Raw genomic sequence first — 14,386 nt, 5'->3', positions numbered from 1 at the left:
TTTGTACATGTAAAGCTTTGCAGAGGTACCATTGGTCTGAGTTTTAAAACCAATATAATTCTCATCAGTTTTGTTAATCAGTAGAAGTCCTTCCTAGATACTTATATTGGATCAGTTTCAAAAGGAACGATTTCATGAAAATCCAGGTTAAAATTACGACCCCGTGTTCCACAGGGCTGCGTTTAACTAGATCAGCTTGCAGTCAACATTTTTTGTGGTGGTGTTCAGCAATGTGCTGCACAACAGAAGATACCATATGAAACGTAAATATGGCTTAGAGCAAAGGATCTCAACCATTTCAGGCCACTGAACCTGTTTCAGGAGTCTGATTTGTTTTGTGTACTGCCAAAGTCTCATTTAAAAACAAAACAAAACTTGCTCACAAAATCAGACCTAAAAATAGAAGTGTCAAAGCACATACTTACTGAACAATTGCTTATGTTCTTGTTTTTGCCATATAATTAGACATAAAAATGAATTTGAATATAAGGGTTGTATCTGCAGCGGTGAAGCATGCCCTATGTTCTGACAGGCATGGGTAGGCCCTGTGGATGTTGGAAGGCATTGTGGGGAGTGGCAGAAGAACACCAGTGCAACTGTTTTATAGGCTTTGCAGTTGTTGGTCTAGTTGGGCCTGCTTTGGCTTGGAGTTGGTCAAGCTGAGTATGCCGTTTGCTGGGTGGGAGCAAAAGCCACGGGCGGGAGGAGCAGGGGCTAGAGCTGGGGGGGCAGAGGGTGTGAAGCGGAGCAAGGCTCCTTCTGCGACCTGGGGCCGGGTTGCTCCACATCCCCTGCCGGTCCGGCCCGCTAATCGCCGGGTGCAAAGCTACGGGAAGGGGCGGGGTCACGTGGCCGGTGCCGCCCTCTCCTCCCGGCGCCCGGTACTGGCCCCACCTGAGCGCGAGGGGCTGGGTCAAACACGTGCTTGGGGGGCTGCTAGGACGCGCTCCCCGCCCCCGAGGGAGCGCGCGGGACAGGCACGTGCTGACTGGGGGGGCGGGTACTCGGGTCACGTGCGCAGCAGCTGGCTGCGGCGAGGTCACATGACAAGGGGGACGCGGTCACATGAGCGCCCCAAGATGGTGGCGGCCAAGCGGGCGCTGCCGTGGTTGGCGGCCTCGCTCCGCCCGGTGAGTGGCAGGCCCGCGGGCGGGGCGGCAGGGGGGGTCCCGGGCCCGGCCCTGCTCGAGCGCCGCCCAGCAGGCCTGTGGCCGCGGCCTTCCCGCGCCGGACCCCTGCAGGGGACGGGCCACGCGGCTCCTTTGCGACGCGGAGGGTTGCGGGGCCCGCGTGAGTCCCCCTCCGGCGGGCTGGCCCTTGTGGCGGCGGGGGAGGCCGGGCTTCGTTGCTGTGCGGATCTTCTGCCGCCTTCCCTCCCCGGCACCCCCTCGAGCCACAGGCCCCGCCCAAGCAGGGGTGTTAATCAGCTAAATCTCAGTTAACCGGTTAAACGGGACCCCGCTTCCCACCCACTGGGCTGCCAGCGCCGGCCCCCATCTCTGGGTCCCTCCACTCCCCGCCCGGGGTTGGAGACGTAGGGGGCTACTCACAGTGGTTAACTGTTCATATCCCTATACCCAGGCCTATCACAATCACTCAGATCCCTCCCCTCCATAGGCTCAGAAGGCAATTACAAAACACCCACATTTATTTTTTGTTTTAAAAGGCCTCATGCTTTTGGGGATTGACTCGTTATTTTTTGAATGTTTGGGATCAACGGTACTCTGATGCCTTTTCTTTGTTCTCTAGTACGTGAAACAACGGTAGACACTGTTAATGTTAAGAAAAACATGAAAAAATGTTGTCCTGTGTGGTTTGTAACAGGTCTTTTCCCACTCTTCTGTGTAGATCAGCTGTACAGCAGCTGGCTCCCTTCCTAAACAAGTGAAAATAGTTGAAGTTGGCCCCAGAGATGGACTGCAGAATGAAAAAGTAAGGGACTCTGCTCTCTGTGCCTGGCTTATGATAGAGAAGATGTTGTAATAACTTTTTGGTTTAATGTTTGAACACTTGTAAGTCTGCTGTTTCAGCACTGCCTGTGTTACTTGATTTTCCTAGTCAGAAGTTTTTTTATCTCTCTGTCTACTCCTTCCCAAAATCCTGTTACTTTTTTTTTAACTTTCAATGTGTTTATTGCCACATAAATAGCCAAATGTGTTTTGTTGATTAATCCATTTGCCCTTATTTCTTGAGTCATTCTCTTAAATCAGTCAGCCTAATTTAATTTGTTATAACTCCCCTGTGTATTTGAGAAGATCATATATTTAACTCACAGGTGAGCTTATCTTATATTTGTATCACACCTTGTGTTGAACTAGAATTCCCTCTAGTATTTGTAATGGATTTTAGTGTGTGCTGCTGCAGGAGGATAATTTGCTGATGTCCTGGTCCTGCAAAGAATTAATCACATGCACAGTATTGTGCACCTTAGTAACATCATTGTCCTCAGTGAGTTTGCCTGTGTATGTAAATGGAAGCTTTATTAAGGTTTAATATCTAGTGTAAATTACATTCCTGAGAACACACAACTGAGACACATGCAAGGCTGGTAAGCCAAGAGGGGTTATAGTCTGTTTTACGTCAGTTGCTTTGTTTACCTGTTACAAAATCTACTCAGCACTGAACAGTGTGTGAAGGGTAAAGTCTGTGCAATCTCTGCAGCAAGAGTGAGAGGCTTGGTATAGCAAAAATTCCATTGTTTGCTTTTGGGAAAGAGCTGTGTTTTGTGCCTGATGCTGGAGAGCTCCAATTTGTTGTGGTGATGCGTAGCTGGGGTATGTCCCCTATAAAGGAGGAAATGAGACTGCCTTTCAGCCATTCAACCAGAGGCAATTGCAGTGCACAAAATGAAGGGAGATCCTACATGTACCATGACTACACTTACTAATGGCTGTTAACTCAGCTGTAGCTGAACTCATTGCTGCCTAGCTAGACAAAGGCTCAAGCCTGGCTCTTCTGACTTGCTTATCTTGTGCTTTAGGTCCTGTCCGCAGAGGACAGTGTATTATAAACCCATTCAGCCACATCTAACAGCCATAATTAAATACAATTGCTTTGGCTGTGTACATAGTGGCTTTGTTTCAGTGGGAATTTAGAGCAGTCTGCTCCATGCAAAATTGAGCCCTTAATTATCTGTGTTATTGGCTTCTACTTCTGAGGCTGTTCCATACGACCATGGCTCAAGTGTTTACTAGCAACAGAGTGAAACCGATAAGTATTGTTAAAAAAAAAAAATCCAGATTCTGAATTGTACAATGCTTAGGAACTCATAGAATAAAACATCACATTTTTCTTAAAGACTGTGTTATCTAGTGTGAGTGTGAGAGACACACTGTCTGTCTGTTTCTTCAAGAACTCATGCTAAATGGTAAGATCTAGGCCCACGAAATTTGGTATGCAGCTTCCTCTTAGCATAACTTAAAACAAAGTCAGGGTTTGATCGCCAGGAAAATGGAAAGTGATGGGTCTGCTAGTAGGGACAGTGATACTGTCCAGGGACCACAGGGGGGGAAGCAGTGGGCCAGAGATGGGGTCTGGGACAGGCATAACCCCATTGGGGCGGTGGAGAAAGGGACAGCTGTCTTCACCTATATATTTGAGAGAGTTTGCCTGTTTGTGTGTCTGTCTGTCTCCCTCCCAGCAGCCATGGAGAGGCATTTCTCACCTGACATCAAGTTGCTGCAGTGAGAGGGGGCTGGAGTTGTCCTGTTTCCCCAGAGCAGCCTATATGCTGAACCCCTCATTCCCAGCCCCACCCCAGAGCAATGATTTAAATAAAGAAAACCAAAAATTATTTGTTAAGGACCCAAGCAATGTCAGGTAAATCCTCTAGTAATAGATAACAGAACAAATCCTTTAATAAAGTAGATCTCTTTATCACTCTTAGTTTCTTTGGAGAAAGGAATATTTCAACAGATGTATAATATTTTGCTATTACATTTGTTGTGAAGTAACTTTAATCTAGGGATGTTTCTCTTTTCTTCCCTATAGAATATCGTTCCTACACAGGTGAAAATCAGCTTAATTAATATGCTGTCTGAAACAGGACTCCCGGTCATAGAGACTACCAGCTTTGTGTCTCCCAGATGGGTTCCTCAGGTCAGTAGCTGGGATTACTTGGGTTTCTGTGTAATGAGAAACTGGATTTCAATATGACTGCAGAAAGTTAACTGTTAAGGTTTTCTTTAACATCATTCAATATGGTCTTAAATGTTCCTGATTCTGGAATAACTTAGCATTGCTTCACTGGCCTATTCTCTCTTAGATCGCGTATAGCATTTATCATGATAGGTCCTATCAACTCCAATCAAGGGTTAAGGCCTTATTACGCAGAACACTGTGTTCACACATATCAAAGACTCCCTGTCCCAAAGAGCTGGAGACCAAGTATAAGACAAGAGGTGTCAGTGGCGTGCAGGAGCATAAGGTGATAATGAGACAGTTATGACTGGTGAAATAATAGGATAGACCAGAGCGTCCCTGTGAACCCCAATGAAGGCCAAATTCAGATTCAAATGGAAACAAACAAAAAGCACGAGAGAGCCCCTCTTTGAGTGGATGACTTTAAGTGACCACTTGAAAATATCCCCAAGGTTTCCAGTATAATTTTGTTTGGCCTTTAAAGAGCCATCTCTCTACGTTCTTGATTTTTGCTAGTCTCTTGGGAGTCTCAGACGTGGTGTAAAGGAGCTTTTTTCGCTCGCTGGATAAATAACGTGTTTGTATTTTCTAAAGATTTTTCTCCGTTTGCTGGTTAGATGGCTGATCACACAGAAGTCTTGCAGGGAATTCAGAGATTTCCTGGTGTTGGCTACCCAGTACTGACACCTAATCTTAAAGGATTTCAAACAGCGGTAAGAGAAATATGTTTGTGTTTTGGGTCAAGCTCTCTAGAGTTTTGGTGGGCAACCTGCGGCCCCTGAGATATTTTTTTAACTATTGCCCAAATGCAAGGTTGTCAGATTCTGCTGGTTTCTGTCTAGTTTTTTCCTTCTGGTGTTACTAATGTGACATGCACGTGAAGTGAGATGTGTGCTGATTGCACACAACATTGACTGAGAGAGCTGTGCTCTGCATCCAGTCGAAGTGCCGCACACCCTACGAATTCTAAGTATGCAATCATAGGCGACCAAATGACCCTATTCCAGGTAGGGATGTAGTAGTGTAGTTCATTAAGTTATAAGCAAAAGCTTATAGGTTAATGCTATAGACTACAGGCATTTCCCTCCCTCTGCCAGTACATTTTTTAGCAGGCTGGCCAGCAGCCTGACTCAGTCCTGGCTTGCGATGAGTCCAGAACCTACCCCTGCTGCGGCTCTGCATTTCAAGTATATTAAGAGCCGCGTGAGAAGACAGGCCAGCTCAGTTCTGGCTCGTGCCGGGTCTGGGAGGTCAGACACCACACCCCCCACCCGCCGACAGGGGCTGCTGCCACTCAGCGCTGCTGCCTATTTCATAGAAGCAGCAGCACAGGGCGACAGGCAGCCGGTCTGCAAGGGGAGCTGGTTTTTAAACTGGCTTCCCTCACACACTAGCTCTTACCTGGCACCCTGCACTGCTGCCTCTGATACACTGGCTGCTGGCCCCGCCCCTGGGGACTATAGAATAGTTGACTGACCGATAACATTTCATGAGGTTACTCACTATTCAATTCACCGATATTTCACATCCCTAATCCTGGGAGACCATCTTGGTTACAACAGTTGTGCAGCCCACTGAGATGAAAGAGGTCACTCTTGTGGCCTCCTCACTAGCCTTAGTTGCTCATGGCTACTCTAGTGCGTTATGCATGTCATTGTCCAGATGGGAGCCCTTCATACAAGGGGGAGATATGTAGAAATTGTACTTTATAACTTTTCTTCTGATTTCTTTACTCCAATGTTGGAAAGAGCTTGTGTAGTTTATCTAAAGAGGAACTTTTCTAGTGGGGAACTTAATATGCCACTTACAATGCAAAAATGAGTTCTTCATTCCCAGCCCACCCCCACTTCTGGTGATCAGCAGTGGTATTTCTGTCTAAACAAGCCTTTCTGTCCCACAGCTGAACTTCAGCTCCCCCTTGATCCCGTGGAAGTGGCTTTACTATTGGATTTACGGGTCTGCAGTCATTTCCTTGACAAGCTCACATGTCTCAAACCAAAGAGAATGTTTTTTCTGTGGAATGAATTGCGATGAGAATCTGGTCTCTCAGGGATTCCATTAAAGACAATTAAAGGCAATTCCATTAAAGACAGGAGGCTTTAGAAATTGCAACAGGTCTACTGCGCATGGCTGACAAAGAAATGTAGGGGTTTTTCGAACACACTATACAAAATGTGAAAAATTCTCTCTAGGGGAGAATAAATTTTAAAATGGCAAATCCTATAACGCCAGTAACTTCAGTAGAATAAGTAATGATCTGTAGCTCTATCCCTTCAGCACATATCTGTTGCTGGCACAGGCTGGTACAGCAGCACAAATTTCATCCTGTTCAGGTTACTGCTGATACATACTTGTTTGGCAAAACTGGGCGTGGCAGCATTACCACATGGCTCTAGCTGTGCTGGGCAGGGATCTGAGCTCCACAGCAAGTCATGGAAGTATAACAAGGGGAACAGTGACTTGTCCAGAGCAGCCAGTGATAACATTGAGCTTAACAGTTTGGTGCTGAGTCAGTGGGAACTGGGGTCTGTTCATAGGATTAGAAGCCAGTGATGATGCGCAGCACCTTGCAGGACCAGACCTTTCACAAATGCTTTATTAACAAGAGCCATGAGTCCTTCTGTTCTTTCCCATCTCCACATTGGAAGGTGGCAGCGGGGGCCAAAGAGGTGTCTGTCTTTGGAGCAGCCTCTGAGCTCTTCACGAAGAAGAACATTAACTGCTCCATAGAGGAGAGTTTGCAGAGGTTTGGTGAAGTGGTGCATGCGGCAGGAGCGGCCAGTATTCCAGTCAGAGGGTAAGAGAGACCAGTTTGTTACCCTGTGGTAAGGCTGTCAGACCATACTTGAGAAGTAAAGCTACTGGGGCACGGGCAGGCTGGAAGCTAATATGGTTGGCCACTTTGATAGTATGAATGATGACCACTTGAGTTGTACTGGTTTGGAGCCATTCCTGTAGCAGCTGAAACAGTGCAGCCTCAGACCATACTCCCATCCCGTTTGCAGTTCATGACCCACCTTGAATTCCCAGGAGCAGACGAGTGGGATTCTCTCTTTTTATGCTCATTTTATTTACTTTGCTTCCTGTTCTCCTGAGCCAGCCAGGAAATGGCAATATTAGACACAGCTGTGAAAGAGACATTGATTTCCTGGAAGTGGGATAGAAAAATGCTTCTTTCTTTCTTTCTTTCTTTCTTTCTTTCTTTCTTTCTTTCTTTCTTTCTTTCTTTCTTTCTTTCTTTCTTTCTTTCTTTCTTTCTTTCTTTCTTTCTTTCTTTCTTTCTTTCTTTCTTTCTTTCTTTCTTTCTTTCTTTCTTTCTTTCTTTCTTTCTTTCTTTCTTTCTTTCTTTCTTTCTTTCTTTCTTTCTTTCTTTCTTTCTTTCTTTCTTTCTTTCTTTCTTTCTTTCTTTCTTTCTTTCTTTCTTTCTTTCTTTCTTTCTTTCTTTCTTTCTTTCTTTCTTTCTTTCTTTCTATCATTGAATCGCTCTGAGCAGAGCTTTCAAAGTCCTTCTTTCTCATTCCTTGTCCCCTTTGGTGCTGACTGCATGACTGGGGAAACAAAAGAAGCCAAATCCTTTTTCACTGAACAAATGCCTTAATTGAGTCATCTTCATTTCTTCTCCAGTGGTGAAAACACCTGAGGTCCTAGCTAGGAGTTCAGCAGGTGATTGGGTCTCTCACATTTGGTTCTCTCAGTGCTCTGTGAATGCATGTGAATAGGTCTCCAGGTCGAGGAATAAAATCTCCCTTTCCCAGTGGAAAGCTGATTTCACCACTTTTAAATCTTCAGTTTTCGTAATGTTTTAATCATACGTTGGGCTCTCAACGGACCCAGAATTGCTTAGTTCTTGTACAAATGCTCCCTGTATGAAGGTCCCTGAGTGAAGTATGAATCGTTTAGCAAAGTGCCCCATCCCAGTAGGGGCTGCCTGTTCCTTTGTGCAGAGGGGATTATTATCAAAAGTCTGTGTCCACAGAATTCCACCCTTTGGCTTTTGGAAAACTAATAGAAATTTCGGTTTATTTAGAATGCAGCATGAACCATGACTGACTTAGCCCCCCTTCCCCTCCAGTTTCCCTGATAATCTCACACTTTAACTGCAGGTATGTCTCTTGTGTTCTTGGCTGTCCCTATGAAGGAAAAATTGCACCTGCTAAAGTGGCAGAAGTGAGTACATCCGATCCGCTGTACACTTGGGACAAGAATCAAGTGCCCCTACGCTGCTAGGAGTTTGCTTTTTGGATGAGGCAGAATAAATTCTGTTGACCACATCTCTCACCAAGAATTAGGCATGTTCTTGCCATTGCCAGCTCAGTGAGGAAGAGAATGCTGAGACAGATTTAACTGGCAGTGCTATTCATCACTTGTCCTCAACAATGCATATGTTTTTGGGTGTGGTCTAATGATTGCCATGTTCTACCCCAGAGGCAGCTGCATTTTTAGGGAAAGAGAAATAATCCCTCTTAAGCTTATTTCTTAATTTGAAGAGTGGTTTGAGATCCTAATACCAAATCTGTTTCTCATTAAGTATGTCATTTTGGGGGCAGGTATCCAAGAAGATGTATTCAATGGGATGCTACGAGATTTCTCTGGGTGACACCATTGGCGTTGGGACCCCTGGGAGCATGAAGGAAATGCTCTCTGCTGTTGTGAAAGAGATACCCATTGGGGCCCTTGCTGTACACTGCCATGATACTTACGGGCAGGCTCTTGCCAACATTTTAGTAGCACTTCAGGTAAGTTTTTTCCTCTGCTTCAGTGAATGATATCTATTGCTTCATGGGGTTTGTCTCCCTTCATGTGCTGAGGTTGTATATAAACATGAGCTGTAAGGGAAAACTGAAAGAATTGGGTTTGTTTAGTTTAGAAAAGATAAGACTGAGAGGGGATATGATAGCAGCTTTCAAGTACCTAAAAGGTGTCACAAGGAAGAGGAAGAAAAATTGTTCTCCTTGGCCTCTGAGGATAAGACAAGAAGCAATGGGCTTAAATTGCAGCAAGGGAGGTTTAGGCTGGACATTAGGAAAAAGTTCCTACCTGTCACAGTGATTAAGCACTGGAATAAATTGCCTAAGAAGGTTGTTGAATCTCCATCATTGGAGATATTGAATAACAGGTTTGACAGACATCTGTCAAAGATGATCTAGATTGGGGTGGGCAAGAGGTGGCTAGTTGGCCGGAGGCGGCCCGCCAAGCTGCCAGATTCAGTCTGTGGTTCCCTTGCCAACACCCTTTCTACTAGAGTTGCCAGGTGTCTAGTATTGACCCGGAAAGTCCAGTATTTTTGTCCCCTGTCCAGTAAAAAATTTAGGAGTCCGGTATTTTCTGAAATGTCTAGTATTTTCTGATTTCCTCCTCTTCCCCCGCCCCCCCAGCCAGGAGGCGAAAATACCGGACGCCTGGCAACCCTATGACACACTCAGCAACTGGGCCCGGCGCCCCCAGACTCCCTGCTTACCTGGTTCTGCAGGGAAGCTGTGTTCTGGCTCCATGAAGAAAACAAAATGGCTGCTGGCAAAAAGCCTAAAGAACTGAAGTCTTCCCTGGGTCTTAGTGCTCAACCTCTCCCTTCTTGCTATCCCTATTCTGACTCTGCAGGCACTTAAAGCTGTTTTAATGCTGTTTTATTTTTTATTTTTTTGCTCAGGTTTTTTTTCTCAACAGCTTTGGTCTCCCCCCCCCTTTTTTTCCCTCCACAGAATTTTTTCCCCTGTGTGTGGGTGGGTGGGTGGTGTGTTTTGTTTTTTGTGGGGGCGGTGGGAGTGTTCGGTATTTTTGGGTAAACCATCTGGCAATCCTACTTATTACAGAGCAGGGGCAGCCACTTTGAAGAACAGGCTGCTAATTGCTCTGCAAACTGGGCAGGGAGGGAAATGTTCATGGGGTGTTTCCCGCCCTCTAGCAAAATCTCCAAACTTCCATTGGCCAGTTTCCGGCCAATAGGAGCTGAGAAATTTTGCTGAAGGCAGGAGCAGCAAATTAAGCCCCCCTCATTCCCTGTGCTGGAGCAGAGCCATATGCAGAACAGCTCACAGGCAGGGAGTCTGCAGAGCTGCTGGCAGGGAGCCACTCAAGTAAGTGCCTCCCAGCCAGAGCCTGCTTCTGGCATCCCTCCCCTACTCTTCCCCCCAACTACCACCCAGATTCTCTGTATCCCCTCCCCCAACCTCCTCCAGGTCACAACCCCCTCCCAGACCCTGCACTCCCTCCTACATCCCTCCCCCAGGCCAGAATCCCCTCCTGCACACATACCCCTCCCTGGCCCTGCACCCCATTCCTCTGCTACACGTCACCACCCAAACCCTCTACACCCTCTTCCCCCTACTCCTGAGTCACAATTCCCTCCCAGACCCTGCGACCCCTGCTGCACCCTTCCTCCAGGCCAGAATCCTCTCCTGCACCCATAACCCCTCCTGGACCCTTCACCCCCTGCCCCAGATTATAATCCCCTCCTTGACTGAAACTCCCTCTCGGACCCCATACTCTCTTCTGCACCCCAATCCTCTGCCCCAGGCTCCCTTCTACACTCCACCTGTTGTCCCAGACCCCATGGCTCTCCACAGAAGTGCGGCCCTTGACCACTTTCCAAAATCTTGGAGTGCTCCTCCCCCCATTAAAAAGTATTGCCCAGCCCTGAGCTAGATGGTGCTTGGTCCTGCTGTGAGGGCAGGGGACTGGACTCGATGACCTCTGGAGGTCCCTTCCAGTTCTAGTGTTCTATGATTCTATATGCAAACTAAGAAAATCAGGCCGGGGAGGGTGAGAACTATCCCAAGTCCCCTAGTTGTGCCTTGGTGTGGTTGAGGTACACTCACACTGGGGTCTTTCACCTAGCGGTATCAGAGTCCTGTGTTGTGCTGTATTTTGTATGGGATGTGGGAACTGGATTCAGCATTCTTTGCATTTTCATTGAGAGCAGTACCTGAAACAAGCACTTGGGCAGTCAAGCTCTGTTCACGAATTATAACAACCTGTAAGTGCTGTAGCAGGGAGGGGTTAATAGCAGTTCATGGCATTGAGAGGGAGTTAATGGAGGAGCAATCATATGTGCAGATTAGTACAGGAAGTTTCTATCTGAACAGCCTTGGAATGGGCTGGCCTCGCGTGTGAGGTACAAGAGTGAAACGAGAGCACACTGGTTCTCTGGGCTGCATTAGGGACCGGACTGTCGGTTGCCTGCATCTCCAGCACAGCTCACCCCTAGGAGCAAGGGCATAACCAGGGCTTTGTCCAAATGCCAGTTCAGTTCTTTATTAAATCTCTTCCCAGGCCAGAGGATGCTTGTGCCTCTGACCCAAACGTGAGCAGGGCCGTTGCTCTGGTGGGCTCAGAGCTGCAGACAGTTTTACAGACGCCTGTTTTGTATTCAGATGGGTGTGAGCGTGGTCGATTCCTCAGTTGCTGGTCTTGGAGGCTGCCCCTACGCACAAGGAGCATCGGGAAATGTAGCTACAGAAGATGTGGTGTACATGCTGCATGGCCTTGGGGTTCATACTGTAAGTACAGTGGGTTTGCAGGTGTCATGGTGCTGCCTGCTTGCGCTGCTGTCTCGAATGAGGCATCTGGGTTTAAATCAGGGCCTGAGGACTAGAGACTCTCTGGCTGGCAGACATGGCTTCCCTGTAGTCACATGGCTGTCACACAGACATAGCGAGGCTTTAGCTGGCTGAAAAGGGCCTTTGTGGTCTGTCACAGCAAAGGTAAGGGAGTGAATTGAAATCCATAAACCTAGCCTTAAAGTAGAGCCCTGCATAGCCACAGATAGTGGAGTGGATACCTGCACAAGACTCTCCCACACCCACCACTAGATGGAGGGGCAGGTGCCAGGGCCAGCCCCTGCACTGCCAGCAAGGAAAGGATGCAAGAAGTTGTGTCCTAAATCTCCCAGTGCTGCCCTGCCCAGCCACGCCCCGCCCCGCCCCCTCCCCCCGCCTTTCCCTTCCCTGCAATGATCTGTCCAGCCCCGGGTGCAGTCTGCCTCTTCCCTGCTTGACTCTCCCCCATCCTAGCTCATTGTGCTCCCTGGCCCCTTCCCTCCAGATTTATTGTGCGGATAGAAGTACAATCTAGATTGCAGATTGGAGGAGTTGAGCCTGGCTGTTGCGGATTTATATGTTTATATCCACGCAGAGCTCTACTTTAAAGGAAACAGCCAGAAAACCCAGCCCACACTGAGCAATAAATAACAAGAGCCTATGCCACCTCTTTAGGAGTGCAAAAAGAAAAGAGGATGGTCAGGTCTGATCATTGTTCCAGCTTCAAAAGTCACTGTGCCCGTCCCCCGGCCCACTCCCTCTGGATTTAGCTTTCCTCTTTAATGATACTTTTGATCTTGAGCATCTCTTTCCCCCCTCTTTTCCCTGAGTGCATGCCACGTAATGCACCTGACGCTGTCAGAGTTGCCCAAGTAACCAACAGCCGTTCCAAAAGAGCATACCACTTTCCACGCTGCCCTCCTCCCCATCTGGAATATGGTGGCATAGCTGTTGTGCAGTCCTCCCAGCAGGGGCATGTACAGATGGTCGTTGTGTTTCTGTCTTGTAAAGGGAGTGGATCTACAGAAGCTGATGGAGGCAGGTATGTTTATCTGCAAAGCACTGAACAGAAGAACCAGTTCAAAAGTGGCCCAGGCTTCCTGCAAACTGTGACACCGATCAGTTTTTCCTCTGACAAGTCAGTGAAGAAAGGATCAGTGAGGATGTGACCTTCTACCAATTTTAAATTTGCTGCCTTGTATTCCTTCTTGGGCCCAGACTATATAGTAAAATGTACAGAGAAATTAAACAAGAACGTTACAGCAGATCTAAATGAACATGTCATACGTCTTGAAAGAGAGAGAGGAGCTGACCTCTGACCGTGCCCTCAGGAAGCTTGCATCTGGAAGAGTAATGGATGCAACAGTTGTCTTTACACCAGCCATGGGCAACCTAAGCTAGTGAGTGGGCCACATGAGAGGTCCTCCTTCATCTCAGTGGGCCACAAGACTGTCATAGCCAAGATGGTCTCCGAGAGAATAGCTTTGCTACCTGGGCTTGTGTACCTAGCATTTGCAAGGGGTGCCGATGGAGCCATAGCAGCACTTTTGCTTCAGAGGACATGCATGGCTTTCAGTCAGTGTTGTGTGCAATCCACACCTCACTTCACATGCCCTTGCTTTGCGTGTGTGTCACTTGAGTAACACTACTAGGAAAATACTACAGGGACAGAAACCAGCAGAATCTGGCAATCCTGCGCATAGGCAATGGGGAAACAAAATATCTTGTGGGCCACACGCAGAACCCTGATGGGCCCCATGTGGCCCTTAGGCTGCAGGTTGCCCAGAACTTCTTTACACACAGAGAGAAGACCCTGTAGGCACCTTGGAAGCTACTTTGAGCTTTCTTGATGGGGGTCATGGTTTTATTTGTTTGAGGTTAACATGGAGCTCAGAAGAACATCAGCTCAGGGCAGTTACCACCTCCAAGAGGTCATCATGATAAGACTAACACTACAGTGCATCCCTTTAGAGCATGGACTTGTTCCAGCTTCTCAGAACTGCATGGAGCAATCCTCTCCTCTCATCACAAGCAAAAGCTGTGATGAAAAATACAAGGAAGCACTTTCATTCTATAAACTAGGGTGAATAGAAAGGGTGTGGGACCCAGTTTTGGATCTTTGCTCCTAATATTCAGTAATGGAGGATGTATGGGTCATAAGATGCTTTCTCAGATAATTTTCAGATGTGCTAGGGAAAGATACAGATTTAATTATCTGAAATATTAGAGTAGCAGAAATCTGATTAATTAAATGGGAGGGGAGAGAGAAAAAGAACTTAGTACTAAATGTGTAGCAGGAAATCCTATCAAGAGAACTACTTTGAGCCAGCATGATGATAGAAGAGGGGGGAAGAAATGCCTTATGGTTATTGAATTGCAGAGAAAATCTAGACCATCAGGGCAAGAAGAAATTAAACAGAAATAGCATCATTTCTGTAGCTAAGTTGAATTTCTCATACCAGCTAGACTTGTGGATCTCTTAGAATTGAACGAATGATTAAATGCCGCTTCATAAAAGTATAGATTATTGCAAATAGCCTGAGCCATGTAGTGCTAGCTCATGAGTGTCTGTCTATTGCATACTTTCCATAGGGATGATCTTTATGGCACCAACATTTTTTGGCAAACCCCTGGCCTTGTAAATACGTTGACTTGTGTAACATCAATAAATGGTGTTTAGAAGTGAGGGTCCGTGCCCGCTTACACCCTGC

At 46.9% G+C, this 14,386-nt stretch overlaps 1 protein-coding gene across 1 annotated transcript; it reads left to right on the top strand.

The window, feature by feature from the left end:
* The first annotated feature begins 975 nt into the window (after positions 1–975).
* On the top strand, positions 976–14,361 carry HMGCL (3-hydroxy-3-methylglutaryl-CoA lyase). Its single transcript, XM_006130485.4, has 9 exons — positions 976–1,130; positions 1,849–1,932; positions 3,991–4,098; positions 4,758–4,853; positions 6,789–6,937; positions 8,244–8,307; positions 8,688–8,876; positions 11,511–11,636; positions 12,687–14,361. The coding sequence occupies exons 1-9, from the start codon at positions 1,044–1,046 to the stop codon at positions 12,786–12,788; spliced, it is 1,005 nt and encodes a 334-aa protein (XP_006130547.1). The 5' UTR covers positions 976–1,043; the 3' UTR covers positions 12,789–14,361.
* The last annotated feature ends 25 nt before the right edge of the window (positions 14,362–14,386 follow it).

This window comes from Pelodiscus sinensis, chromosome 25 (assembly GCF_049634645.1).
Source record: "Pelodiscus sinensis isolate JC-2024 chromosome 25, ASM4963464v1, whole genome shotgun sequence".
Taxonomy (NCBI): domain Eukaryota; kingdom Metazoa; phylum Chordata; order Testudines; family Trionychidae; genus Pelodiscus; species Pelodiscus sinensis.
Note: the sequence above shows the minus strand (reverse complement) of the source record. Positions and strands in the feature narration are given on the sequence as shown.